The sequence below is a fragment of the Mustela putorius genome, unplaced genomic scaffold (genome assembly GCF_011764305.1).
Source record: "Mustela putorius furo isolate JIRA1106 unplaced genomic scaffold, ASM1176430v1.1 tig00003896_pilon_pilon_pilon, whole genome shotgun sequence".
In the NCBI taxonomy this organism is placed as follows: Eukaryota; Metazoa; Chordata; class Mammalia; order Carnivora; family Mustelidae; genus Mustela; species Mustela putorius.
The window spans coordinates 9,312,116-9,339,564 of NW_025422045.1; the positions used below are offsets into that span (position 1 = coordinate 9,312,116).

Consider the following 27,449-nt stretch of genomic DNA (forward strand, 5'->3'; position numbering starts at 1 on the left):
GAGATGTAACTTGGGAGATTCACTACTTGACATCAGATGGTGATAGATACATGCACACAGCATACTCCTCACCCCCCTTAGAAAGCCCTTTCTTCATCATCTAATGCAATAGCAATCATCCCTCTACCCTACCCAGTTCCCCTGATCATCCCATCTTGCTTTTTTTCCCTCCATAGCACTTATTACCATGTGGCATATTGTATATTTTCTTATTATGTGCTTCCCACCACTAGATTATAGGTTCCATGATGGTAAAAGCTTTATTTTGTTCATTGCTCTATCTGTAGTACTGAAAACAGTGCCTATTATGTAGAAATGTTTAAAAAATATTTGTTGAATGAAAGTGAAAGGAGGTGTTGGTGCACACATGATGGCGTGCCCCTAAAGCCAATGTGTGGGGACAGATTCACAGCACCGAAGACAATATATAGAGGAAAATAACTTACTTTAAGAAATCTTATTAAAAAGATTTTAGAGAGAGAGACAGAGCGAGCAAATGTGCATGGGGAGGGGCAGAGGAAGAAGAGAGAGGAAATCTAAAGCTACGTGTAGAGCCGGATACAGGGCTTGACCTACAACCCTAAGATCACAACCTGAGCAGAAATCAAGAGTTGGATGCTTAACTGCCTGAGCCACCCAGGCACCCCAAGAAATATTTTTAATTACTAAGCGACTGTTAAAACAAACACCTATATAATCATCCTAGATTAAACAAAATATGTTAATAATTTAATATATTTGCTTCAAATGTTTTAATTCATAAAGAAAAAAATTATAGGTTTAGCTAAAGCCTTGTCTTCCACCCCTTTCTGTCCTCCAGAGTTAACTACTAGCTTGAGGTTAGTGCATTTCATTCATATGCATTCAAAAACTTTCTACCACACATCTGTAAATATATATATTATTCTTTTGTATACTTTATAATCTAACATAAATGGTGAGATGCTGAATATATGCTTTTAGAGCTTGCATTTTTAAAAAAGCTCTTTAGTATGTTTTTAATAATTAGTAAAGTTATAGAGATCTAATTTCTTCATCTGAACTGCTGGGTATTATTTCATTAATAAATAAACCACCACAGTCATTCCTATACTGACAGACACTTGGATTATTTCCTTTTGGGGAGGAGGGGTTATTATAAACAATGAAGCAGTATGTTGACTCCTCATCTAGAAATTTTTCTTGTTAAACATTTTTCAAGGGTCTCCAGCAAACTAGTATGTTAAATTATGCTTAGGACATTAAATTATGCTCATTGCTATGTTGGCATTTTGTTTTGATAAATGTTTTAATACTTTTGCATCAAAGAATGGATATATATAGGCACCTGGGTGGCTTAGCCAGTTGAGGGATTGACTCTTGTTTTTGGCTCAAGTCATGATCTCAGGGTCATGGGATCGAGCCCCATGTCAGGCTCCACACTCAGCACAGGGTTTGCATGAGATTCTCTCTCCCTCTCTCTTCGCCCCTCCCCCTGCTTGCACACACACTCTTTCAAATAAATAAATCTTAAAAAAAAAAAAAGAATGGATGTATATAGAAGTCAAGTGGATATTATGAATGTAGGTAAACTAGACTTAGTTTCTGAAGGTATGTACAAACATATAAATAAAAGACCTTCTACTGATAGGTCCTAACTCCAGTTCTCAATAGCCAATTTGTAAAGATAACAAAAAGCCCTCAATGATAACCTTTGTGATGATCAGAAAGGAACTACATGACCATTTGGATATGGTAGAAACCAAGAAGGGACGCCTGGGTGGCTCAGTTGGTTAAGCAGCTGCCTTCAGCTCAGGTCATGATCCCGGCGTCCTGGGATCGAGTCCCACATCGGGCTCCTTGCTCGGCGGGGAGCCTGCTTCTCCCTCTGCCTCTGCCTACCATTCTGTCTGCCTGTGCGCGCTCTCTCTCTCTCTCTCTGACAAATAAATAAAATCTTAAAAAAAAAAAAAAGAAAAGAAACCAAGAGGAACATTCTAAAATAAAAAACGGACTTAAAAATGACAGTAAAAGATATGGAGTTCCAAAGGAAAAGAACCATACTAAAAGAGGGTTTTCTGAAGTTTTTTTTTGCATACACAGTTCAGTGAAAAAGAAAGTAGGAGGAATCACTATTCTAGAAATGTTTAACTTCTAAATAAATTACCCATATTATGGTTTACATGACAAAAACATTGTTTCAGATACCTTTTTTTGTGACGGAGGGAATTAGGTACATGATTTAATTACTTAGTTAATAACTCTACTCTTTTTTTAAAAAAAGATTTTATTTATTTGTCAGGTAGAAAGAGAGTAAGAGCGCAAACACAAGCAGGGGAAGCAGCTGAGAGAGGAGAAGCAGGGCTCCTAGTGAGCAAGGAGCCTGATGTGGGACTCGATCCCAGGACCCTGGGATCATGACCTGAGCTGAAGGTAGACACTTAACCGACTAAGACACCAAGGCATCCCTATAATTCTACTTTTTAAAATACAGACATTCATAAAAGGTTGTAAAACAAGAACCATTTGGATAGAGTATTAAAAAATACTCTCAGTGAGTCAAAAATTTGTCAGATGGTCCCAAATTTGCCAAAAATTAGCTTTGTGAATCAAAGCACCTGACTAGCATTTTTGAAACACCTTTTAAGTTCTCTTTTGGCTCTAAAATATACTTCTACTCTAAATCATTCAAAGTTCAAGTCATTTAAGGCTTACAGTCCAAAGTTTAAAAACTAATAATTCTTGAAAACTCTTTCTATAAGCTTCTATAAGCTTAATGGGAGGGTGGGGGAGATTCTTTTTGAGGCCAAAGCTGTAAGACTGATACACAAATCATGCAGGATTTGAGGAAAGTTTCAACATAGATCTCATGTCCATTAGATTGGTTTTTCTTTATTTCCCTGGTTTAGAAACCTAGTAGATGACTTTCACTCAAGCTACCCAATCTTCAAAAACAAGAGTCAGCTACATAACTATTGCTGGGTATTATCAACACATCAATAATTTAATCCCAACCATTTCCTGATTCTTTATATATACATTAGATATGAACATAAGTTTCCTATATTGCATGCCTATTTTAAATTTTCTGAAAGAGTAAGAAGTCATTATATATCTGCTCCAAAGAACAAAATTTGCTTTTTATTACCTTATAGTTGATGGAAACAAAGATTGTTAATAGATATAAACCACAACCCATCACTTAAAAAAGACATTTATTGCTAAGAGCAGGCACACTTGCCTATTTTCAGGACCGACACTAGATTTAAGAATAAGAAAAAAAAATTTTAAGAGGATTTTATTCCTGTAAAATTTCTTTAAAAATTTAGGAAGAGCTTAAACACTGGGCAAAAATAAAATTAAAAAATAACAACAACAACAACAACAAAACTCTTCTCTGCTGAATGTCAATTATATTTCAATACAACTGAGAAAAAGAAAAGTTTTCCTTCAGACATTAAATACACATAATAGGGACTGTTGAAGCAGAGTTAACCAAATGTATAACTACCATTTATATAGCACTTACTGTGTACCAGATGCTATCCTAAATTGTTACACATAATCTGGAGTTCAAATCCAATAGTTTAGATGGAGACTATTTCTGTTCACATGATGTTACATTCCTCTTTCTTCTTTTAGGAGAGAATAAATGCTCTCTGACAATACTGGGACCAATGTTTCAGGATAAGGAAAAACAGAAACTCCTATCTCTGGTTTCAGTTTCAATGCAGTAACTCTACCTTGAACACACTGATTAACTAATAAAACCTGGAAATGGTTCTGATGACACTGTTGATTTACTCTGAATCAAAAACGAACACATCCACAAAATAAATGGAAAATTCACCAATGGGGAAGTGGGAAGTACCTGTGAGCCTGCACAATATTGCTAAAATACCAGATCAAATCTAAAATGATAAGATGGACATCACATCATGGAAGTTCAAAAGCCCTTCTTGCCATCACTCTCAGTAACACATAAGGCCTGTAAAACTCTTGTTTGCTACCATGATCTTTTTTCTCCAGCATACTTTCTCCAACTCTCACCTGTCATCACCAAACCAAAATACGATGGAAGGATAGCATGAAAGGATGGGGCATTTTATATGTGAATGGCTATTGACAAAAAATGGTCACCCAATTAGGAGTCACACTGCTGCAGGTAATTTGTTTAGGATATAAGTTAGATACGGTCAAATATCCATTTTTTGAATTACCTATTTAAAGACTTTATTTAGGACTTTATTATTTGAGAGACAAAAAGAAAGACAGTGAGACAGAGAGCTCAAGTGGGGTGAGGAGCAGAGAGAGAATCAGACTCCCCGCTGAGCAGGGAGTTCCTGGGACTTGATCCTGGGACTCTAGGATCATGACCTGTGCAGAAGGCAGATGCTTAACCAGCTGAGCCACTCAGGCATCCCTCTATTTAAAGATTTTACATAAATACTGCTGCTACGTAAAGTTGCAGATTTTTCTTAAAGAAAATCTGGAATTGGAAGATGCTTACAGGTAACATGATAACACACATTTAGTACTTTCGTATATGTACTGGGACACAATTCTAAATTCATGTAATCATCACAATACCTTATGAGTTAGATGATATTAACCTCATTTTACAATTGTGAAATTGATGCATAGAGAGACTAAGTTACTTACCCAAGGTCACAGAGCCAGTAAATATCAGAATTAGGATGCATATTCAGACACTCTGGCTCCAGAGTCTGTACTCTGAACCACTTGGCCATACTGACCTTAACCACTACAACACAAATCTACTTTACTATCTTACTGAGGGAGTTCAAAACATTTTTCAGGGTTACAAAATCTGCACTGTATCCAGCCACATGTCAATACATTTCAGTTCTTCCTCTTCTAGCTTTATCTAAACCTTCGGTATTTCTAATGCTGCTTGTTTAACAGAAGAGAAAATAAATAATAATTTTAAAAAATCTGCTTCCCATAAAACTTAATAAATGAGATATGTATAAATCTTTTAAAACTTAGCAAAGTATTCATTTACATGGTTATAACAGGAAATATCTGCTCTAGGATCATTAAGAAATAAAGTTTGAAGTAGCATTCAATGATTCATTAGTTGTGTATAACACCCAGTGCTTATGCTGGCTAACTGAACATAATAAAAAAAAAAAAAAAGAATGAATGAATGAATAAATAAATAAATAAAAATTAAGTTAAAAAATCTGTGGTTAAAAAATCCAACTGTTGACAGTTATTTTTTTTAAAAACCCAAACTTTTATTATATTTTGTTAGTAGGATATAAATTGGTTTAACCTTTTTTTTTCCTCCCCTCAAAGATTTCATTTGTTTATTGGAGAGAGAGAGAGGGAGCACATGGGGTGGGAGTGAGGGGGTTGTCAGAGGGAGAGAGATAAGCACACTCCCCACTGAGCAGGAAGTTCAATGATGTAGGGCTCAATTCCAGGATCCCAGGATCATGATTTGTGTTGAAGGCAGATGCTTAACTGACTGAACCACGCAGGCACCCTGGGAAAGGGTCTTCTTAATGAAAGTACAAAGTACCACAGACCTTTCAGAGCAGTGTGTCAACAATTTCCAGAATGTGCAGCATACCCTGGGACCCATCAATTCCACTTATAATTATTTATTCTTCCAAAGACACTTCAATAAATATACAAAGAAAAAGGCACAGATCAAAGTAGCATAATTATTAGTAATGGGAAAAACTGGAAATAATTTGTAATCATCATTCCTCACTTTTGTATTCTGAAATATTATACAATTATTACAAGAATTAAATAGAGAGTTATTATCAAGTGAAGGCAGATAGTGGAAAAAAGTTTACATCAGAATATATAAAAATTTCCAGTTTTTGAAAAATAGAGGATAAATTTATTCACATTTTATATATGTCCACACATATGCACACAAAAAGGTCTGAAAGGACATAGGACAAATTGTAATTAGTAATTCTGGAAAGGGATTACAAAAGATATAAGTAGGAACAAGTAATAAGAACAAGAACTTTCATTTCAAAGATCTAAAATTTGCTTCTCCTCTCACTCTGGGGGTGGGAAGGGGGGCACAAAATTTTTTTCTTTAAAATTTAAAATAGCAAAATGGGACCAAGACAATTACAGACTATACATAGCCTTAAGGCTACTGAAAGGACTTTGGCTTTTAGTAAGAGTGAGATGGGAAGCCATTAAAGGTTGTAAGCCCAGGAGTGACATGGTCTAATTTATGTTTTAAAAGGATCGCTCTTGCTGCTTCAAGAATAGGTTGCAGGAAGCAAAATGGATGCCTTGATCAGTTAGACCAGGGATCTGGCAAACTATGGCCTGCATCTGACCCAAGGCCTGCTTTGTACACTGAGCTAAGACTGTTTTTTACATTTTTATTTATTTTTAATTTTTTAAAAAAGATTTTATTTATTTATTTAACAGAGAGAGAGATATCACAAGCAGGCAGAGATAGAGGGGGAAGCAGGCTCCCCGCTGAGCAGAGAGCCTGATGCGGGGCTCGATCCAAGGACCCTGAGATCATGACCTGAGCCGAAGGCAGAGGTTTAGCCCACTGAGCCACCCAGGTTTTTACATTTTTAAAGGATTGTTTTTAAAAAGAGAGAGAGAGAGAGAAAGAGAATGTGACAGAGACTATGTATGACCTGCAAAACTTATTAGTTAGCCCTTTATATGAAAATTTGCCTGTTTCCTAAATTAGAAAACTATAGCAACAGTCCTGTTAAAAGAGCATTATGGCTTGGACCAGCATTGAAGCAATGGATAGGATGAGTAGTAGTCAGGTTTCAGATACATTTTGAGATTAGAGTCAACAGAATTCACAGAAGATGTGAATGAAAAGTAGAAGAGAAAGGTTACGGATTACTGCAAGGTTTTTAGCCTGAGCAACTAGAAGAGTGGAACTTCCATTTACTAGATGAGGAGGACCACGGGCTAAATAGGCTGGGATAGGCACACAAGAAGTGAGTTTTAGACATGTTAAATTTGCAATGATTTATTCTATAAGATATTCAAGGAGAGATGAATTACATAGGTCCAAGATAGACACATAAATTTAGAAGCCAACCACTTGTATTTAACTTATATTTAAATGATTAAATCATCAAGGGATTGAGTTCAGATGATAAAGATAAATGGTCTGGGCCCTCTGAGCCTGTGGCACTGCATTGTGTAGTGGTTAGGGATTAGTAAAGGCAGAAGGGGAATGGGGCAAGGTAGGAGGAAAAAGCAAGAAAGTACATAGAAAGAGAATACACCTTATCTTCCTGCCATTGTTTCAAGAAGGAAGACGTGATCAGCTGTGTTAAAACCTACTGAAAAATTACAAATCAAGACCATTGGATTCAACAAGTGCAATCTTGGTGGAATGATAGGGACAAAAGCCTATAGTTAGGCGTTCTATAGTTAGAGAGTCAAAGTGAGGAAGCAGACAGAATATAGTCCCCTCATCTGAGATGTTCTTTGTAAAGGAGAGCAATAAAATGAGGCAATGGATGGAAGTGGACATAGAGGTCAAGGAGTTTTGTAAAGATGGGCTATACTGCAACATGCTTTGCATGCTGGAGGAAATAATCCAATAGAGAAAGACTGATGATTCCCAAAAACGTAGGGAAGCCATGTCCTCAAATACACAAGTTTATGGCATCTAAGTGTAGGGATTACCCTCGGCTAGTACTACTTTTCCAGTAAGGGAAAAAATATTATTTTAATTAAAAAGCAAGCAAGCAAACTTTTTGTACAACTCCTTTTGAAAGTACAACTAAAATACTTCCCCCAAAATAAAATATCCAACATCTTTAAAAACATATTTTTAGGTATACCTGGGAGGCTCAGTCAGTTAAGCATCTGCCTTTGGCTCAGGTCATGATCTCAGGCTCCTGGGATCAAGCCTGTCTGGCTCCCTGCTCAGTAGGGAGTCTGCTTCTCCCTCTCCCCTTCCCCCTACATGCTCTCTCCCCCCCCAAAAAAAAACACCCCAACAATGTATTTTTTAATTCACTTATTATAATATGCTGCTTTTCAGAGATTTTAAATTATGCTCTTTTCATCAGTGGCTAATTTTATCAGTACGAAAGAGTTACTTACCATACTGTTATTGAGATTCTTGTCGACTTTGCAAAATGTGTGTGGTGGGCTTTCTCCTTTACTGGGTACAATAATACATATGTCTGTGACAGCCAACGTATTCTGAGTCATGTTTTCAGAGGCTCTTCGGAAAGTGATATAAATTTTTTGTGATGAGGTACTGCCACTAATATTTGCGGGGCGTCCGTAGGGAGTAGTCTGAATAATTTCACATCCCTGTTTCAATCTTTCTTTCCAGTCATACAAAACCCTAAAAGAAAAATACATAAATAACTACATAAATGCAAAACATCTTCAAATAGGATAGGTAATATTGTCAGATATCATAAGCCAACCTTTAAGTGTAGCAGATATTCCAATCTTACTGCAAGTTTGAATTGCACAGTCCCATTTAAAAGTACAGGATAGTGGTTTCCCCACCAAAATTAAAATAATGTAAGGAAAACTCAGTTTATCTTTTGTGTTTGTTGGCATAAATCACATAATGGCAACAACTGCAGAGGCAACTGTTTTAGCATTCCATTTAATAGATTTACTTATTTATTTCTGTCTCTAAAACCAACCATCTTCTTTTGAAAAAGCAACTTTATATTTTAACCAAAGTTAAAACTTTACAAAAGCCTTCTTGTCAAATAGTATAGAACCTGCCTGTATGCTTTTACTTCTTATACTCCCTCAAATTTAAGAGACAGCTCTAGGTTTTTCAAAAGAGAAAATAACCTCAACCCATCTTTAATCAAAGATGGGTGAAAAACATAGGCTTTTTTTCTTCTTTTTCTTTACTGTGGGAAAATGGTAGGCTTTCATTAACGGTCAGGCCAGCCACCCATTCCTTACATCTTCCAAAAAGTACTTGGGGATACAAGGAAAAACGTCTTACTGTAATAATATTAGTCTATTCCCTCAGAGAATTCACTGATTTGTATTTTACTGCTAACTCCCTGACATGAGCCAAAAAAATAAAAATAAAAAAAATAAAATATAAAGCTCTACTATATTAAGTGTGTTTCTGCATTTGCTATAAAAATTGTTATATAACAGAGGGGCACCTGGGTTGCTCAGTGGGTTAAGCCTCTGCCTTCAGCTCAGGTCATGATCTCAGGGTTCTGGGATCGAGCTCCACATCAGGCTCTCTGCTCAACAGGGAGCCTGCTTCCTCCTCCCCCTCTGCCTGCCTCTCTGCCTACTTGTGATCTCTCTCGATCTCTCTCTCTGTCAAATAAATTTTTTTTAAAAAAGTTTAAAAAAATTGTTATAACAGGCAATATCCTCAACATCAGTGAGTATTTCCTTTTATAAAATCTCATTATTCAAATAAAATTAAGTGCCAAAAATTGGTCAAAATATTTCTTTCTAATATTATTTTTAATTTCCCTTTTTGTCGTGGCTGTCAGCAAACAAATTTTTCTTTCAACTTTTATTTTGAAAATTTAGAGCTAAATTTGATGCTTAATCATAGCAACTATGTTTATCCTAATGTTAGCTTAAATGCTGATTCCTCCTTCTCTTTTTGATCTTGCTTTTCTGGTGTTTTTTTTTTTTTTTTAAATCTTTAAAAAAAGGCATTGTAGGGCTACCTGGGTGGCTCAGCAGGTTAAGCCTCTGCCTTCGGCTCAGGTCATGATCCCAGGGTCCTGGGATCGAGCCCTGCACGGGGCTCTCTGCTCCGCGGGGAGCCTGCTTCCTCCTCTCTCTCTCTTTGCCTGCCTCTCTGCCTATATGTGATCTCTGTCTGTCAAATAAATAAAATCTTAAAAAAAAAAAAGGCATTGTAACAGAGAGAAGTTAGACACATCTCAATTCAAATTTCTACTACCTGTTACTAGCTGTATTCTCTTAGGCAAATATTTAATCTCTCTGAGCCTTATACTACTCAGCTATAACATTTAAAAACCAAGGATGGGTGAGTCATTCAGTCAGTTAAGTATATGCCTTCCACTCAGGTTATGATCCCAGGGTCCTGGGATCAAGTCCCTCATCAGGCTCCCTACTCAGCAGGGAGTCTGCTTCTCCCTCTCCCTCTGCCACTCCCCCTGCTTGGGCTCCCTTGTGTGCACGCGCTCTCTCTCTCTCTCTCTCTGTCAAATAAATAAATAAAATCTTAAAATTTTTAAAAAAAAATTTAACCCATAGGATCTTAAGAGAATTAGATGAGAGTATAAGTAAGTCCTCTAAAATAGTGCCTGGAAAACAGATGCTCAATTGAAAACAAGAAAACAAAAATATAACACAAAACAACATACCATCATTTACTACCTTGAATTTCTTAAAGATATGGAATATAAATATATCTGAAAATAAGATACCTGTTTTCTTTAATCAGGTATTATGCTATTATATATACATTACTTATGTTATTATTTTTTATTTTTATATTGTTAGGAACTTTTCTTGTCTAACTAAACTAAGCTTTTCAAAGGCTCTTAAAAATGTTGCCCTAGCCTCCACAATGACAAACAAGGGGAATATTGATAAGAGTGGTTAATTTATTCATTCTAGTTTAAGCTCTTTGCTAGTGGAGAATCCTTCCTATACTTGGAAAATTCCTCATCTCTAAATTAGGAAACTCCAACACCCTAATAAGAATCTGCAACATTCCCTTCATTTCATCCACAATCTATAATTCTGAGGATGTTCAAGTTGTCATAGGAGCAAATTACCTGATCTTCTGAAAAGAAGATCTGTAACAGACTCTTACTATAGAGAACAAACTGAGGGTTACTGGAGGGGAGGTACGCAGGGGATGGACTAGATGAAGTGATTAAGGATGAATCATTAAATTCTACTCCTGAAACCAATATTACACTATAGTCAACTAACTAGAATTTAAATAAAAATTTGAGGAGTGCCTGGGAGGCTTGGTCTATTAAGCATCAGACTCTTGACTTTGGCTCAGGTCATGATCTCAGGGTCCTGGGTTCAAGCCCCACGTCAGGTTCCCCACTCAGGAGGGAGTGTGCTTGTCTCCTTCTCTCTTTGCTTTCTTTCTCTGTGTCTCTCTCTTTCAAATAAATAAATAAATCTTAAATAAATAAATAAAAACTTGAAACAAATAAAAGATCTAAAAGCTGGCTTACTTTCCCAAGTCATTTACTGAATACATAAGCTTTACAAGAAGCAATATAGTAGGGTCCCTGGGTAGCTCAGTTGGTTAAGCATCTGTCTTTGGCTCAGGTCATGATCCCAGGGTCCTGGGATTGAGTCATACATTGGGCTCCCCGCTCAGCTGAGAGTCTGCTTCTCTCTTTGCCTGTCATTCCCCCTGCTTGTCCTCTCTCTTTTTCTCTCTCTGACAAATAAATTAAAAATCTTAGAAAAAAAGAGGCAATATAATAGCTGTTCTGAAACCAACTTTAAATTATAATTCCTTCATGAATTAAGAGAATAAAAATTGATTTTTGATCAAACTTTTTGACACCAAACATTAGATGATAGAAATTTTAAAGTAGAAGAAATTTCAGGAACTTTTCCAATTCATTTTATCTCCCCTAAGGCATTAGTAAACATGACTGTACACTTTCAGACTTAATATAATAGGAGATGGAAATTTTATGGTCCCTTCTGGGAACATAAGTAGGGATATTGATATGTTCTTTATTTTTAACTCAAAAATTGCTCAAGTACATGCTCTTTTGCAACTGAGCAATGAAAACAAGAAGGCTAATTTTTATTTCTTATAAACTATTTTGAAGACAGTATTAGAGCTACTTGTAGCTTTCCTTTAGTCTTTTTCTTTCAATTTTTCAGTGGGAACTTATTTCACGATCTTTGAAATTTTGTTCCTCTTTTGTTCCATATATATGGATATATCTATATCATATATATATTTATATTTATATATTCTCCTTTTGCATATATAATATATATTATATAATGTATATATGATGCCAATTTCTGCAAAGATTGGGTTCTTTTTATTTATTTTTTTTTTCTTAAAGATTTTATTTATTTATTTGACAGACAGATCACAAGCAGGCAGAGAGGCAGGCAGAGAGAGAGGAGGAAGCAGGCTCCCCGCTGAGCAGAGAACCCGATGCGGGACTCGATCCCAGGACCCTGAGATCATGACCTGAGCCGAAGGCAGAGGTATTAACCCACTGAGCCACCCAGGCGCCCCTGGGGTTCTTTTTAAAAAGATGAATATATATTACATATATATGTAAGAGAAATAAATGAATGTAAGGATACATATATATAAAGGAGAAGTACATCAATGTAAAGATAAACACATATCCATATACATATTCATCTTTTAAAAAGATCCCTGATCTTTGCAAAGATTGACAAGCTGAGTACTCAAAATCTATAAAGAACTTATCAAACTCAACACCCAAAAAAATAAATAGTCCAGTCAAGAAATGGGCAGAAGACATGAATAGACACTTTTGCAAAGAAGACATCCAGATGGTCAACAGACACATGAAATGATATTCAATATCACTCAGAATCAGGGTAATACAAATCAAAACTACAGTGAGATACCACCTCACACCAGTCAGAATGGCTAAAATAAATGAGTCAGGAAACAATAGATATTGGTGAGGTTATGAAGAAAGGGGAACCCTCTTACACTGCTTGTAGGAATGCAAGCTGGTACAGCCACTCTGGAAAATGGTACAGAGGTTCCTCAAAAAGTTAAAAATAGTACTACCCTATGACCCAGCAACTAGATACTAGGTATCTACCCAAAGGATACAAACATAGTGGTCCGAAGGGGCACCTGCACCCCCATGTTTATAGCATCAATGTCCACAATAGCCAAAATATGGAAAAAGACCAGATGTACACTGACAGCTGAGTGGAAAAAGAAGATGTGACACACACACACAAACACATACACAATGGAATATTACTTAGCCATTGAAAAAAAAGAAACTTACCACTTGCAATGAGGTGGATAGAACTAGAGGGTATTATGCAAAGAGAAATAAGTAAATCAGAGAACAATTATCATATGATTTCACTCATGTGTATAATTAAACAAAACAAAGCATCACAGGGGAAGGGAGGGAAAAATTTAAAAAGATGAAATCAGAGAGGGAGACAAACCATAAGACACTCTGAACTATAGCTATGAAACAAATTGAGAGTTGCTGGAGGAGAGATGGGTAGGAGAATGGAGTATGGGGTAACTGGGTGAGGAGGACGTTGGATTTAATGAGCACTGGGTGTGACCAGCAACTGATGAATCAATAAACTCTACTTCTGAATCTAACAATATATGTTAATTAATTGAATTTAAATTACCAAAAAAATCTGATAGGCAATAAAAAAAATTGATGAGCTGATCCTAAAATTCATACAGAAATTCAAGGACCAGACAGAATAGCCAATCTCAAAAAAGAACAAAGTTTGAAGACTTACACTTCCAATGTAAAAACTTACTACAGAGCTATAGCAATCAAAACGGTGTAGTACTGGCACAAAGATAAGACATGTAGACAAATAAAATAGAATTGAGAGTCCAGAAATAAAACCATACATTCATGGCCTATTAATTTTTGAAAATGGGAAAAGAATATTCTCAACAGTTGTTGCTAGGACAACTAGGTATCAACAAGCAAAATAGTGATGTTGGACCCCTTCCTCAACCATATACAAAAATGAACTCAAAACAGATCAAAGACCTAACTATAAAGGCTGAATCTATAAAACTCCTAGACAAAAACTTAGGTGTAAATCCCCATGACCTTGGATTAGTAAAAGCCTTCTTAGAGATGATGCCAAAAAACAAGCAACAAAAGAAAAAATAGATCAGACTTCATCAAAATTAAAAACTTTTTAGCTTTGAAGGATGCCATAAAGAAAGCAAAAAGACAACCCACAGAATGGGGGAAAACATTTATAAATCATATATCTAAAAAGGGACTTGCATCTAGAATATGTAAAGAACTATTAAAGTTCAATAATAAAAAGACAAGCCAATTAAAAAATGGGTAAAGGATTCTGAATAGACATTTCTCAAAAGATTTTCAGGTGGCCAACAAGTACATGAAAAGATGTTCAACATCATTAACCATCAAGCAAATGCAAAAAGACCAAAATGAGATACCACTAGGGAAGCTATAATCAAAATGACAATACAAAATGTTGGCTAGGATATAGAGAAATTGGAACCTTCATACATTGCCAGCAGGAATGCAAAGTAGTGTGGCTACTTTGGAAGACAGTCTGGCAGTTCCTCAAAAGATTAAACACAGAGTTATCATAACACCCAGCAATTATACTCCTAAATATATATGGAAGAGAAATGAAGGCATACACCAATACAAAAATTTATAAATGATTATTTCCAGCAGCATTATTTATAATGGTCAAAAAGTGGAAACAACCTCCATGTCCACCAAACTGATGAACAGATAAATAAATTGTGAAAATAAATAAATAAAGGTACATCCATAAAATGGAATATTATTCAGCCATGTAAAAGAATAAAGTACTGACATATACAACAACATGAATAGACCTGGAAAACATAATGCTGAGTGAAAAAAGCCAGGCACAAAAAGTATTCTTTTTTTGCCCTAGAGTATGATTCTATTTATGTAAAATGTCCTGAATAGGCAAATTCATAGAGATAGAAAGTAGAATAAGCACTGCTAGAGCTGAGGGGATTAGGAAGAACTGGACAGCAACTAAAATGAGTATGAGGTTTCTTTCCAGCATAATAAAATGTTCTAAAATTTATTGTGGTGATGGCTATACAACTCTACAGACACTAAAAACCACAGATTGTACACTTAAATAGGTAAACTACATGGTAGGCAAAACCTATCTCAATAAAGCTATTATAGAAAAAATGAGCCCTAAGTTTAATATAGTATCCGAAGTAAAGCACTAATTTACCCAAAGATCCTTGTTTGATGCTTACAGCCTTAAGCATTTATCTACAATGATCATATGACTGATGCTCAAAAGTCATCCTTTTCTAGAACTTTTAAAATTATTAAAATTCTTGTGGTCAGGACAATACCCTAGTTTTCTGGTACTTTGCTGTAGAAGTTTTCAAAGTCTCTCCCTTTAACAAAAAGAAGCTCTGACAAGAAGAAAGTGCTGGAAACAAAGGGATAATCAAATGGTATAAGGAACACAGAAAGAGAACCCAGGATTCTAAATATGTGTCTATTTTTCTAAAGCTGCCATGTATTTATTAATAAACAAATTGAACAGTGAACTTCAAAATCTACAAGGCACATTAGTTTGATCAATAGCAACAATTAAAAGAAAAAACAACTTACCCTAGATCTGTAAGTGGAGGCTTATCTCTTCCTCTTCTGTAGCAAAGGTAAATCTGTGGCCCCACAAGACTTCCATTATTGAGATCAGCTGACAATCCAGTTGGGGTAACATCAATACATATATAATCCCGTGGTACTTCCTCCCCAAGAGATTTAATAATCACTGAAACATCTGTGATAGGTTCTTTTGGTTTAGCTACTTTATGACAGGCATCATTGAACTGAATTTCTTCTTCAAGAGGCTTTGAAACGTCAGTTAATCCTGCTACAACAAAGTAGTCAGCAACACGAGGCCCCTTATCTTCAATCATCTTCCATTACAGAAGGTTACATCTAAAAGGAAAGTGAAAGACTTAGTAGTCTCCTCTAATAAGTCAAATAAATAGAAGTGCTTTGTGCATAAATAAGAATGAAAAACTATAGAAAGAATACTACTTCTCTGATAAACAACACTATTATGCATTTCATTTCAATATGTAAAATGCATGTGTTTTAAAAAATGGGAATATATTTAGCATCATTTTCTGAATATGAAAGTAATGCATGAATTTCCATTTTTTACAACATGGAAGCCTGGATTACCTAAGTAGATGACAAAAACAACAAAACACATCCTTGTAAATGCACAGACTAATCTGTAAAAATGAAATCCCCAGGGCCCCAAAATACCGAGGAACCGAAGACCAGAGTGCAGTATAAGCTGATAATGGGTTGGGGAAATTTGCTGATCTCTTTAGTACTCAAGGGGTTTGTGTTTTAAAAGGCATTACAGGGACAGGAGACAAGGCTTTGGAACCACATAAGATAGGGAATTAGAACTGAGACATCTGTATAAAACCAAAAGCCTCAAAGGCCTATATCCCTAGTTAAAGAGTGGATTTTAAAAATCCATCCACTGGTACAGGGAGATTATAGATTGCCTCAATCTGGGCCCAGCTTTGTGGGGAGTGGGGACTGGTAAAAAGTCTCCTCTGTGAATGTATAACAACAGGCCTACACAGACTTGGATATGATGTTTGACCATAAGCCATCTGCATAATCCCAAGAAGCTCCAAACAGATATTAGCAGTTACTGTTCCCAGGCTAGTGATACCCTGGGGGAAGCAAATACAGAACAGTTCTAGAAGGGAATACCCTCAACCCACGTTCTCCACAGATAAAGCCCAGCGAAAGATGACCTCCTACTCCAAAACTACAAAAACATCCAAAGAAAAACCCACCATGAGTGAGTCTCAGCAGATACAACAAACAGAGGAACTTCAAATAACAAAAGTGGGGCAGAGATTAGAACAGTAATGCATGCTTATAATAAATTCAAAGAAAAAATATATAAAGTAGAATCCCATTATGTATTTGCAAACACTTTCATAGCAAAATTCCCTTCAGGTGTCATTTCAACTTTATTTGTTTAACGAGGAGAATACACCTTCTACAGTATGGTCATTCCTTATATAACAGTTACAGGAAAAAAGTTTAATATCAAACAGATACTTTCCAACATGTGTCATGCTAAATTTAGTTCCTATAAATGAAAAAAAGGACAAATAAACTATACACACACACATACACACACACAATATGTCTCTTTCGTATATTTATAATAAAATATATAAAAATATGAAAGCATCAGCCGTCCTTTGATAAAGGTAACTTTAACTTTGCTTACTAGCCCAAGATTTTCCAAGTCTATTTGAACAATGAACCCTATTTTCCCACTTAAAAACTAGAAAAAAAACCTCTAAAAGATGCTTTAGAAAATGCTAGTTCAAAGTAAATGAACTTTGTAGACTATAAAGTAACTGAGGGCAAACAAATTTTTATGGAGTATACTTGTTTGTAATATAACTGTCACCATTTTCATCATAATCCCAAAACTTGTTGAAATTTCTTTATTGCTAATGTAATAAATTTTCTAACATAATGACGTTTCAGAATTCATGCCACATTTTGTAGAATCTGTATCCATTGCTTAAATATACTCTAAATATTCCCACTGTTCGCTTAGAAAACACACCTAAAGAAGGGTCAAATGTTTCTACTTCTTTTATTTATATGTATATGACTCCAATTAGCAACTCCCTTACATATAAGATTTCTGCACAAAATAAAGGGATTAAACTTTTCAGAAATGGCCCCTAGCCTGACAGTAAAGAGAAAGTAATAAGCTGTCTCCTGGGAAGACTGTTAAACAGTCGTCACTCTCAGCTGACTACATGTAACAGGTGTTTCACAAAAAAACAAGTAGTTTTACCCTGATGATCATCTATCCATTTCTAAAATGTAGGAGGACGAAAGCACATTTTTTATTTAAAAATTTTTAAATTTTGTTTTGTTTTGTTTAAAAGTACCTTTTTTAAAAGTACTTTTGTATTTAACCTTTTTCTTCATTTCATTACATAGTCTTTGAAAATATATCTTAATGGGTCCATAGTATTTTATTTTATGGACATAACATTATTGATCTATCTCTTTATTGTTGAATGTACTTCTACTAACTTTGTTAATATTTTTTAATGCCATGATGAATAATCTTGAACATAAACCTAAGGCTACAAATCCTATTATTTCTTCAAAAAAAATTTATTAAAGTAGAATTAAAGTAGAATTAACCAAGCCTCCATATGTGTTTATTTGCTTTTATGTGTGCATGAATTTGAAGCTATAAGCTCTTGATTTAAAATCTTAAAAATATCTTGGTAAAACACTGTCATTATAATAAAGACATTTAAATATTCTCATTTTTCCTAGACTCTAACTTCATGTTATTTAAGTTTATTTATTTATTTATTTATTAAGTAGTAATTACTTAAATAATTACACCCAGCGTGGGCTTGAACTCACAACTCTCAGATCAAGAGTCGCATACTCTTCCAACTGAGCCAGCCAAGTGCCCCTCTAACTTCATGTTATTTCAACTATAGCATATTGTCACTATTGCATACTATGTAGTTTTACATATTGCTATGCAGAAAGAAGGGAGAGAATGAGAACAGTATTATCACGAAAACATATTTATATTTAATACCTTCTTTTGAAAGCTACTACCTTAGCCATTGGAAATAAACAACTATTATACTAATAAGGAGATATTTGGGAGAAATTTGTATGTGAAATTCATTTAGTTACATCTTCCTGATTGACAAAGTTTAATGACTTGATCTCATTTACAACTGACTACGGTATATCACTACTAAAGGAGAAAAAATTACTGTTCTTCATCAATACATATAAGAAAATAATTTTAAAGTGGTGATAAAATCTTCTTACAGTTTATTGACAAGAAAATAAATTATATATCACTCCAGTTCTCTCACCTTGATGTTGTTTTCCATTTATTCATTTGAGGGCAGAGAGTGGTTAGGAAGGTAAACAAGATGTCTTAAGGCACTGCTGATCAAGTATGTAATGCCAAGAATACAGCTGGCAACGTTCCAGGTGACTTCTTATAAGATCTAAGTGCCCTTTAATCCATTCGGAAAATACTGAAAATGCACCTCTACTTTTTATTTTAATTCAACTGTTTTTAAAATAAGTTTGAGTTTTAGAAGAACATCTTTAGATATTAGATATTAAATATCATACTATCTAAATATTATGGTTATTAGATATTTAGATAATATTTACATATTAGAAGAATATCTTTAGGGGAATGATATTGTTAAAATTTATAAGGCAAAGAAAATACTGAAAATCTTTTATACAGAAATGAACAACAGTATTTTCTAACAATTCCATTTAGCCAAGAGACTTACAATGGGGTATGAAAATTACAATCCTCGTGAAAAATACTGCATATACATTAAGATAAAATGCCTTGCATTGGCAAGAACTACCAACAATTCCTAGGAAAGAGCATTTGAGGAAAGCATTCCTCATCTCACACAAAACTTGGACTTTTAGTGTAGTACATGACAGCAAAAACCCCTAAACAATTAGGAGGTACATAGGTAAATTTCTTTTCTTTCTTTCTTTCTTTCTTTTTTTTTTTTGGATGTAAGTTTCTTTGAGTTCATTTAAACTGGGGGCTACACAAAACAAGCAATCGATCCAACAGTTCTGTAAATAATCACAGTAATATAAAACTCCAACACAAGTTTATATAAGCTAGTGTTAACGATAATACTACATCATTAACCACTGTTTTTTAATTCTTCTTTGTTCAACATAATGTAGATAACTTAAGGAGTTACCTTATAAAATATTGATAGGCATCTTCTTAAAATTTCAGATAGCTGCTTAGCTAGTATTTCACTTCAAAGTACATCTATTTTTCTTTGAGAATAGAAAAACAAGAAGAACGAGCTCTGTAGTTCTAAAAGGTTTATGAGAACAAAATTAATAAATCGTTATAAGAAAGCTCTTACCCATTCACAAATTAATGGAGAATCGTTTGTTTTCCTCCCTTTCAATATCTACCCAATCAATTCAGATTCTTTCATATTGCTACTATCACTCCAGTAGGTCAAAGTCCTTAAGTATTTGCTATGTAGGCTAACTCTAAGGATAAGAAAAGAGTGGAAAGGTAACATTTTAAAGATATATGAAAAACAAAAAATCTGAGCATAGGGGTTTTGCAAAAATCTTTCAAATAGAGAATGACAGTCAAAAACTCAAGACCTATATGTAAAAATCATTGATAACACAATGGACTTGTTCGAATATCCCTCACTCCAGTTCACTTAAATAAATAGGCTAGAAGAAATTTTCTTTCTTTCTTTAAGAGTGCCATATTACTTTATTTTTTTTAATTTTTAAATTATTTTTATTAACATATAATGCATTACATGCCCTGGAAGTATAGGTCTGTGAATCATCAGGCTTACACATTTCACACCATTCACCATAGTACATACCTTCCCAATGTCCATAACCCAACCACCCTCTCCCTATCTCCCACCCCCCAGCAACCCTCAGTTTGTTTTGTGAGATTAAGAGTCTCTTATGGTATGTCTCCCTCTCAATCCCATCTTGTTTCATTTTTTCCTTCCCTACCCCCCACGCCCCTGCCCTGCCTTTCAAATTCCTCATATCAGAAATTTTTAAAAAAGTAATCCCACATTAAGAATGTAATCTAGCCATCCTTTCCTACATTACTAAAACTAAACCAGAGACTCTCATTTCCATCTTTTCTAAACTTCATCTCTAATTTTTCTTCCAACCAAGGTAACCGATCCTGCCCTACAAATTTAGTTTTGTTTTCTTCCTCTTTGACAAAACAGTATTTCCTTTTTCTGGTCAATACATATTCATCATATTTGTTTTAAAACTTGAGTTTATTTGGATTTTCATTTAAACTTTGTGAATTGTACAAAATAAAAGAAAGGAAAAGAAATTCAACTATTCTATTCCCAATAATAAATCAGCTTTCTATTTAACAATGTTTCCTAGTCTTCTTTGAGAGAAAAAAACATCCTACTAGTCCTCATGAACAATATAAGATAGAATATACATATTTGTATATTTCTTTAGTAAGCATTTTCCCAAACTGCTATAATCTTCATAATTACACTAAGTGCCTACATAATATTCCATCAAATAGAACTATACACTATAACCACTACCCCATTTTTCCATTCCCAGTTAGTACCCTAAGTATGGTAGGTAGCTGCTTAAAATAATATTTGTTAAATGAATTAATAGTTCACTTTATAATCCTCAAGTGTAAGACCTTTCTTCTGTGATTCAGAATCAATTTTCTGAACCTCAGTTACCTGTCTCAACTTAACTACCTGTCTGTAGTTATTGAATGTAGAGCAGCCAGAGATAACCTAGATGCTTTGAGTCTAGTAACCAATAACCAAAACCATCACAACCTTAGGCAAAATTAGAAATATATTGAATGATTCATTCATTCAATGCATTTTTCATAAATACTTATTAAGATCTGACACTATTCTAGGAGTTGGTGTTAGATAATATTGATGAAAGCCATAGTCTCTGCCTTCAAAGAAGTTTCCTGTCCAGTTCTACTTTCCCACATCTTTGTCTATTCTTTTATTCCACCTCAAGCTCTCTCTTCTCCTATCTCCCTTCCAGGTTCCAAGTACTGGCCTTCAGCCTGCCTAGTTTCCCTACCATTGTCCCCACAAAAGCCCCATGCATAGATGTGACCCCCACTTTATTGTCCCTTTCTCCCATCTCCTTGAAAACTGGCACTCATTCAGGATCAGCACTGTATGGAAATCTTGAAAGAAATCTTATTTGTATATCATACTTAAAAGTAGGGTGACATCCTTTTAAAAAGGTTCAACCCAACCAAGGCAAACGTGACTTTTTAAAAAAACAAGCTTAATTAACCTAAATTAATGGACTATGTGAGGCAAATTTCATGAGCAGGAGTGGGGGGGGGTGGCGCTGGGAAGGGTAGGAGCTTACTTGTCTCCTAGTCTCCTAGCCATCCTCTCCCAATATTTATTTCCAAGCAAAAATAAGTACAAAAACTCAAAACTATGTAATTTGAGAGCTCCCTTTTAGATGATTACTAACCTTTGATTTATTATAAAAAGAAAAAAAGTAAAGCTGGGAATAACAGACATTTCCAGGGGAAAGGATTTTATTACTAATCCTAGTCTAATTCCTCATTATATAGCCAAAGAAACTAAAATTCAGAAGATGGCTCACTTAAGGATGTAGCTAGTTAGTGGCAGACAAGGCAAGTCCTTTAATCCAGTATTCTTTACACTTGAGGATGTTGCCTCTCTTCACAGTCAATTATAGTGACCCAGGGCACATCATAAGACATGTTTCAATAAGATATATTGTGTTACTTGTTAATCATTTTGTGGTGAATATATGCCAAATTCTCTCCAGAGAATGGTAAAATAACTTTTCAGTATTTAATACAGAAAACAACTAATAGAAACAAATCAAAATGAAAAAAGCTACTTACACATCACTGAAGGTCTTTCTTTGAAAATGATGCCAGATCTCAGTTTGTGAATTCTGCAAGCCTCAGAGTTTGAGAAAAACTGTACTGGAAAGAATAAAAATTGAACTTAAATTAATTCCAATGAAATATTTCCCACTAAGATGCCTGTAGATACTTAAGTTCTGTTAACAATGACAATTTTCAAAGAAAATGATTGCATGTATCTTTTCCACATGCTTAAGACCCAGTAAGTCATTTTCAAACACCAGCTCTTCCTTAAACACATTTCAGTTAAGAAGCTATACATTAAAGGGGAAAAAAGCAAATAATGGGGAGAATGATGGAGAAAAAATAAAATAATAATTAATGACACAAAAGGATAAATGTGTACAGGAGAAAGGAGTATGAAAAAAATGCCTATTTCTGGGGCATGATGTATAGTATTTTCCCTTTATTACAGATTTTGTGTTTTTCTTTAATTTAAATTTTAGGTAGTTAACAATTCCCCCCTATTGGTTTCCGGAGTAGAATTTAGTGATTCACCTCTTAAAATACCCAGTGCTCATCATAACAAGTACCCTTCCTAATACCCATCACCCATCTAGCCCATCCCCACTCAAGTCCCTTCATCAACCTCAGTTTGTTCTCTAGCATTAAGAGTCTTTTATGGCTTGTTTCCCTCTGTCTTTTCTTTTCCCCTTTACGTATGTTCATCTATCTTCTTTCTTAAATTCCACATATACGTGAGATCATATGGTGCTTGTTCTTCTCTGACTTATATCATTTAGCATAATATACTCTAGCTCCATCCATTTCATTGGAAATGGCAAGATTTAATTCATTTTGATGGCTATCAAAATGGAGTAATATTCCATTGTATACATATACCACATCTTCTTTATTCATTTTCAGTTGATGGATATTTGGGCTCTTTCCACAATTTGCCTATTGTTGATGTTGCTATAAACATCACAGTGCAAGTATCCCTTTGCAACTGTAGTTTTATATTCTTTGGGTAAATACCTAGTAATGCAATTACTAGAGCATAGGGTAGTTCTATTTTTAACATTTAGAGGAACCTCCATACTGTTTTCCAGAGTGGCTTTACCAGTTTGCATTCCCACCAATGGTGCAAGGAGGTTCTCCTTTCTCTGTATTCTTGATAACACTTGTTGTTTCTTGTGTTATTAATTTTAGCCAACCTGACAGGTGTCAAATGGTATCTTATTGTGATTTTGATTTGTATTTCCCTGATGATGAGTGATATTGAGCATCTTTTTGTGTATCTGTTAATGATCTGGATGTTTTCTTTGGAAAAGTGTCTACTGATGTCTTCTGCCCATTTTTTTTTTGCATTTTTAAAAAATTTTTTATTTTTTATAAACATATATTTTTATCCCCACGGGTACAGGTCTGTGAATCACCAGGTTTACACACTTCACAGCACTCACCAAAGCACACACCCTCCCCAATGTCCATAATCCCACCCCCTTCTTCCAACCCCCCTCCCCCCAGCAACCCTGTTTGTTTTGTGAGATTAAGAGTCACTTATGGTTTGTCTCCCTCCCAATTCCATCTTGTTTCATTGATTCTTCTTCTACCCACTTAAGCCCCCATGTTGCATCACCACTTCCTCATATCAGGGAGATCATATGATAGTTGTCTTTCTCTGCTTGACTCATTTCGCTAAGCATGATACGCTCTAGTTCCATCCATGTTGTCGCAAATGGCAAGATTTCATTTCTTTTGATGGCTGCATAGTATTCCATTGTGTATATATACCACATCTTCTTGATCCATTCATCTGTTGATGGACATCTAGGTTCTTTCCCTAGTTTGGCTATTGTGGACATTGCTGCTATAAACATTCGGGTGCATGTGCCCCTTTGGATCACTACGTTTGTATCTTTAGGGTAAATACCCAGTAGTGCAATTGCTGGGCCATAGTTCTGCCCATTTCTTAATTGGATTATTTGTTTTGGGGGTGTTGAGTTTGAGAAGTTCTTTACAGATTTTGGATACTAAACCCTTTATCAGATATGTCACTTGCAAATATTTTTTCTCATTCCATAGGCTGCCTTTTAGTTTTGTTGATTGTTTCCTTTGCCATGCAGAAGGTTTTTATCTTAAGTCCCAATGGTTCATTTTTGCTTTTGTTACCCTTGCCTGTGGTGATGTGTCTAGTAAGAAATTGCTATGGCTGAGGTCAAAGAGGTTTCTCCCTATGTTTTCCACTGGGCTATTACAGATTTTAAAATACCATTTAAATAGCATCAGTTTTATCAACTCCTTGACAAGACACAATTGGGATATCAGGGAATGCAGGTCTTCTGACCAAGATAATAAGCAATGTGTATTATGGAATTCAATATGTCATCACCATATTTTCTTAAAATTGAGCATTTGAGTAGGTTGTAGTTATTAGTAATTTTAAACAACAAATGAAGAGACAATGCCACTGCTTAAGTCTTACAGTATAGTCAATCCAACTGTATTGCATCAACTTATTTTATGTTATCTTTATAATGTTGAACACATACACACACACACACACACACACACATCTGCATATGAGTTTCATTTAGGGTCAAAGCTTTTGCAGGAAAGCAAATTGAAACACAGTAGTCACAAGCACATCAAGAGGAAGAAATCACAGCTCTAACCAACATGGAGTATCTACTAATAAGAGGGAAGTAACAGCAAAAGACATTGGATTTACCTAAGCCAGTGATACTTGATACGGATGTTTGTGGGAAGTAGAAGAGAAAGGGGGAAAGGACCAAAACTGTTTGAGTCAAAATTTGATAAAATGTCTTAGAATGGAATGAAGGATAAAAAGAATGAATAAGAAATAACATTAGAACAACCTTATTGTATTTTGAACTGCAAAAAATGGTCAGGATAGATATATGTGTTTCAAAAACTAAGACATAACTCCACTTCAGACTCACTGAAAAACTTCAGTCAGTAAATATGGAGTGGCATATATATTTTTTGAATATTTCTAAAATCTTATTGCAAGAAGACAGGAAAGAGACAGTGGGACTTATGGGCTATCAAATGAACTACCATTTGCATTATAGGACTCTCAGAAGAAGAAAGAGAAAAAGAGGCAGAAATCTTGTTTAATAAATAATGGCAGAAAACTTCCCTAACTTGGGGCAGGAAAAAAACACTCAGATTCAGGAAACCTAACCAGTTCTAGATACGAGAAACCCAAAGAAACCCACATCAAAACACACTGTAATTAAAATGTCAAAAGTTAGGGCACCTGGGTGGCTCAGTTGGTTGAGTGGCTGTCTTCAGCTCAGGTCATGATCCTGGAGTCCCAGGACTGAGTCCTGCATGGGGTTCCCTGCTCATACGGGGATCTGCTTCTCCCTTTGACCTTCCCCCTCTCATGCTCACTCTCTTTCATTTTCTCTCTCATATAAATAAATAAATGGACTTAAAAAAATAAAATGTCAGGGGTGCCTGGGTGGCTCAGTGATTTGGGCTGCTGCCTTCGCCTCGGGTCATGGTCTCAGGGTCCTGGGATCGAGCCCCGCATCGGGCTCCCTGCTCTGCAGGAAGCCTGCTTCCCTCTCTCTCTCTCTCTCTCTGCCTGTAAAGGCCTGCCCCTCCCAGAGGAACTTGCTTGTGGACCCCGATGTAGGGGTGGCGCAGGCCAGGTGGAAATGTCCAATCAGTGCAGCATGTGTATATCCACTAGGGTGGATTGAGATCCGATTGGCCACCTGTATAGGGGTGGGACTCAACCAACTGCATAAAGGTTGCTGCGAGGCTAGCAAAGCAGGAGGCGAGCTACGACGGGAGCAGAAGAGTCGACGGGAGCGAAGAGTCCGCAGAGTGGAGGAGCCATAACAGCTCTTGTAAGAGCTATAACTGCCGCGAGCGGTCCCGCCTCCGGCGGTCCTGCCTCCTGCGGTCCTGCCTCCGGCGGTCCTGCCTCCTGCGGCCCCAAGAGCCGCCGCCTGCAGCCTCCAGCCACTGGGGGTCCCGAGCCTACGCCGCCTGCAGCCTCCAGCCACCTGCAGCTTCAAGCCGCCTGAGGCCCCGCCTCCGGTGGCCCCGAGCCACCTGCAGCCTTCAGCCGCGTGCAGCTTCCAGCAGCCCCGAGCTGCCCAGACACCAGTGGTCCAGCTGTCAGTGGTCCCTCGACGCCTGCGGCCCTGAGACTCCAGTGGTCCCGAGATACCAGTGGTCCAGCAGTCCAGTGCTCAGCGGTCCCCACGCCTGCAGCCCCTAGACGTCAGTGGTGCCGAGACACCAGCAGTCCAGTGGCCCAGCGGTCAGCGGTCCTGATGCCTGCAGCCCCTGGATGCCAGCGGTCCCAAGATACCAGTGGTCCAGCAGTCCAGTGCTCAGCAGTCCCCACGCCTGCAGCCCCTAGACGTCAGTGGTGCCAAGACACCAGCAGTCCAGCGGCCCAGCGGTCAGCGGTCCTGATGCCTGCAGCCCCTGGATGCCAGCGGTCCCGAGACGCCAGTGGCCCAGAGATGCCAACAGCCCCTAGCCGCCAGCAGCCTTGCCGCAAAATGCCTTGCCACCCCGAGCCACGAGCGGCCTTGTCCGCAGCGGTGGCTTCCTCTGGGTGGCAACCTTGTCAGAGTGGCATTGTGGGGAGCAGAGTCTGTGTCATCCGGGTTGTCCTCCTTGTCATCGTCGCTGTCATCATTGCCTCTTCGTCGTCGGGAGCGGCCTCATCTGGGAAGCGGTCTTGTCCAGAATGGCGTCTTCTTGGGAGCGGCCTTGTCTGGGGAGCAACCTCATGGAGCAGTGGCCTCATCTTGGGAGTGGCCTCTTCTTGGGAGCGGCTCTGATCATGGAGCGGCCTCATCTGCGGAGCGGCCTCATCTAGAGTAGCCTCGTCCGGAGCAGCCTTCTTGGGAGTGACCTTGTCGGGATCATCGTCCTCGCCTTTTCGTAAGAGATAGCCCTGACCGGTCAGTTTGATTCTTGATGCTTGGCGGGAAATAAAGTTTTGTTTGACCTTCGCTTTGTATCAGTCTCGTTCCTTTGATCACGGACCCTAACACTGCCTACTTGTGATCTCTGTCTGTCAAATAAATAAATAAAATCTTTAAAAAGAAAAAAAAAATAAAATGTCAAAAGTTAAAGCTAAAGACAACATATTAAAAGCAAGAGGAAAACAACTTGTTATGTACAAAGGAATCCCCCATAATACTATCAGTGGATTTCCTAGCACCAACTTTTCAGGCCAGAAGGCAATGGCATGATATTCAAAGTGCTGAAAGAAAAATACTTAC

At 36.6% G+C, this 27,449-nt stretch overlaps 1 protein-coding gene across 14 annotated transcripts in view; it reads right to left on the bottom strand.

The window, feature by feature from the left end:
• Positions 1–27,449, bottom strand: part of DENND4A (DENN domain containing 4A) — a 144,645-nt gene that overhangs the window by 69,912 nt on the left and 47,284 nt on the right. For 8 of the 14 annotated variants that reach the window (XM_013059495.2, XM_013059497.2, XM_013059502.2 and 5 more), the window contains exons 2-4: positions 22,201–22,284; positions 15,312–15,644; positions 8,074–8,323 (exon numbers count right to left, since the gene is read on the bottom strand). In XM_013059495.2, the coding sequence (XP_012914949.1) occupies positions 8,074–8,323; positions 15,312–15,622 (561 nt within the window). In that variant the 5' untranslated portion in view covers positions 15,623–15,644; positions 22,201–22,284. Of the gene's footprint in view, positions 1–8,073; positions 8,324–15,311; positions 15,645–18,625; positions 18,851–19,501; positions 19,624–19,675; positions 19,809–22,200; positions 22,285–27,449 lie in introns of those variants that run through there. The other 6 variants (XM_045067530.1, XM_045067531.1, XM_013059491.2 and 3 more) reach the window with 6 other exon arrangements.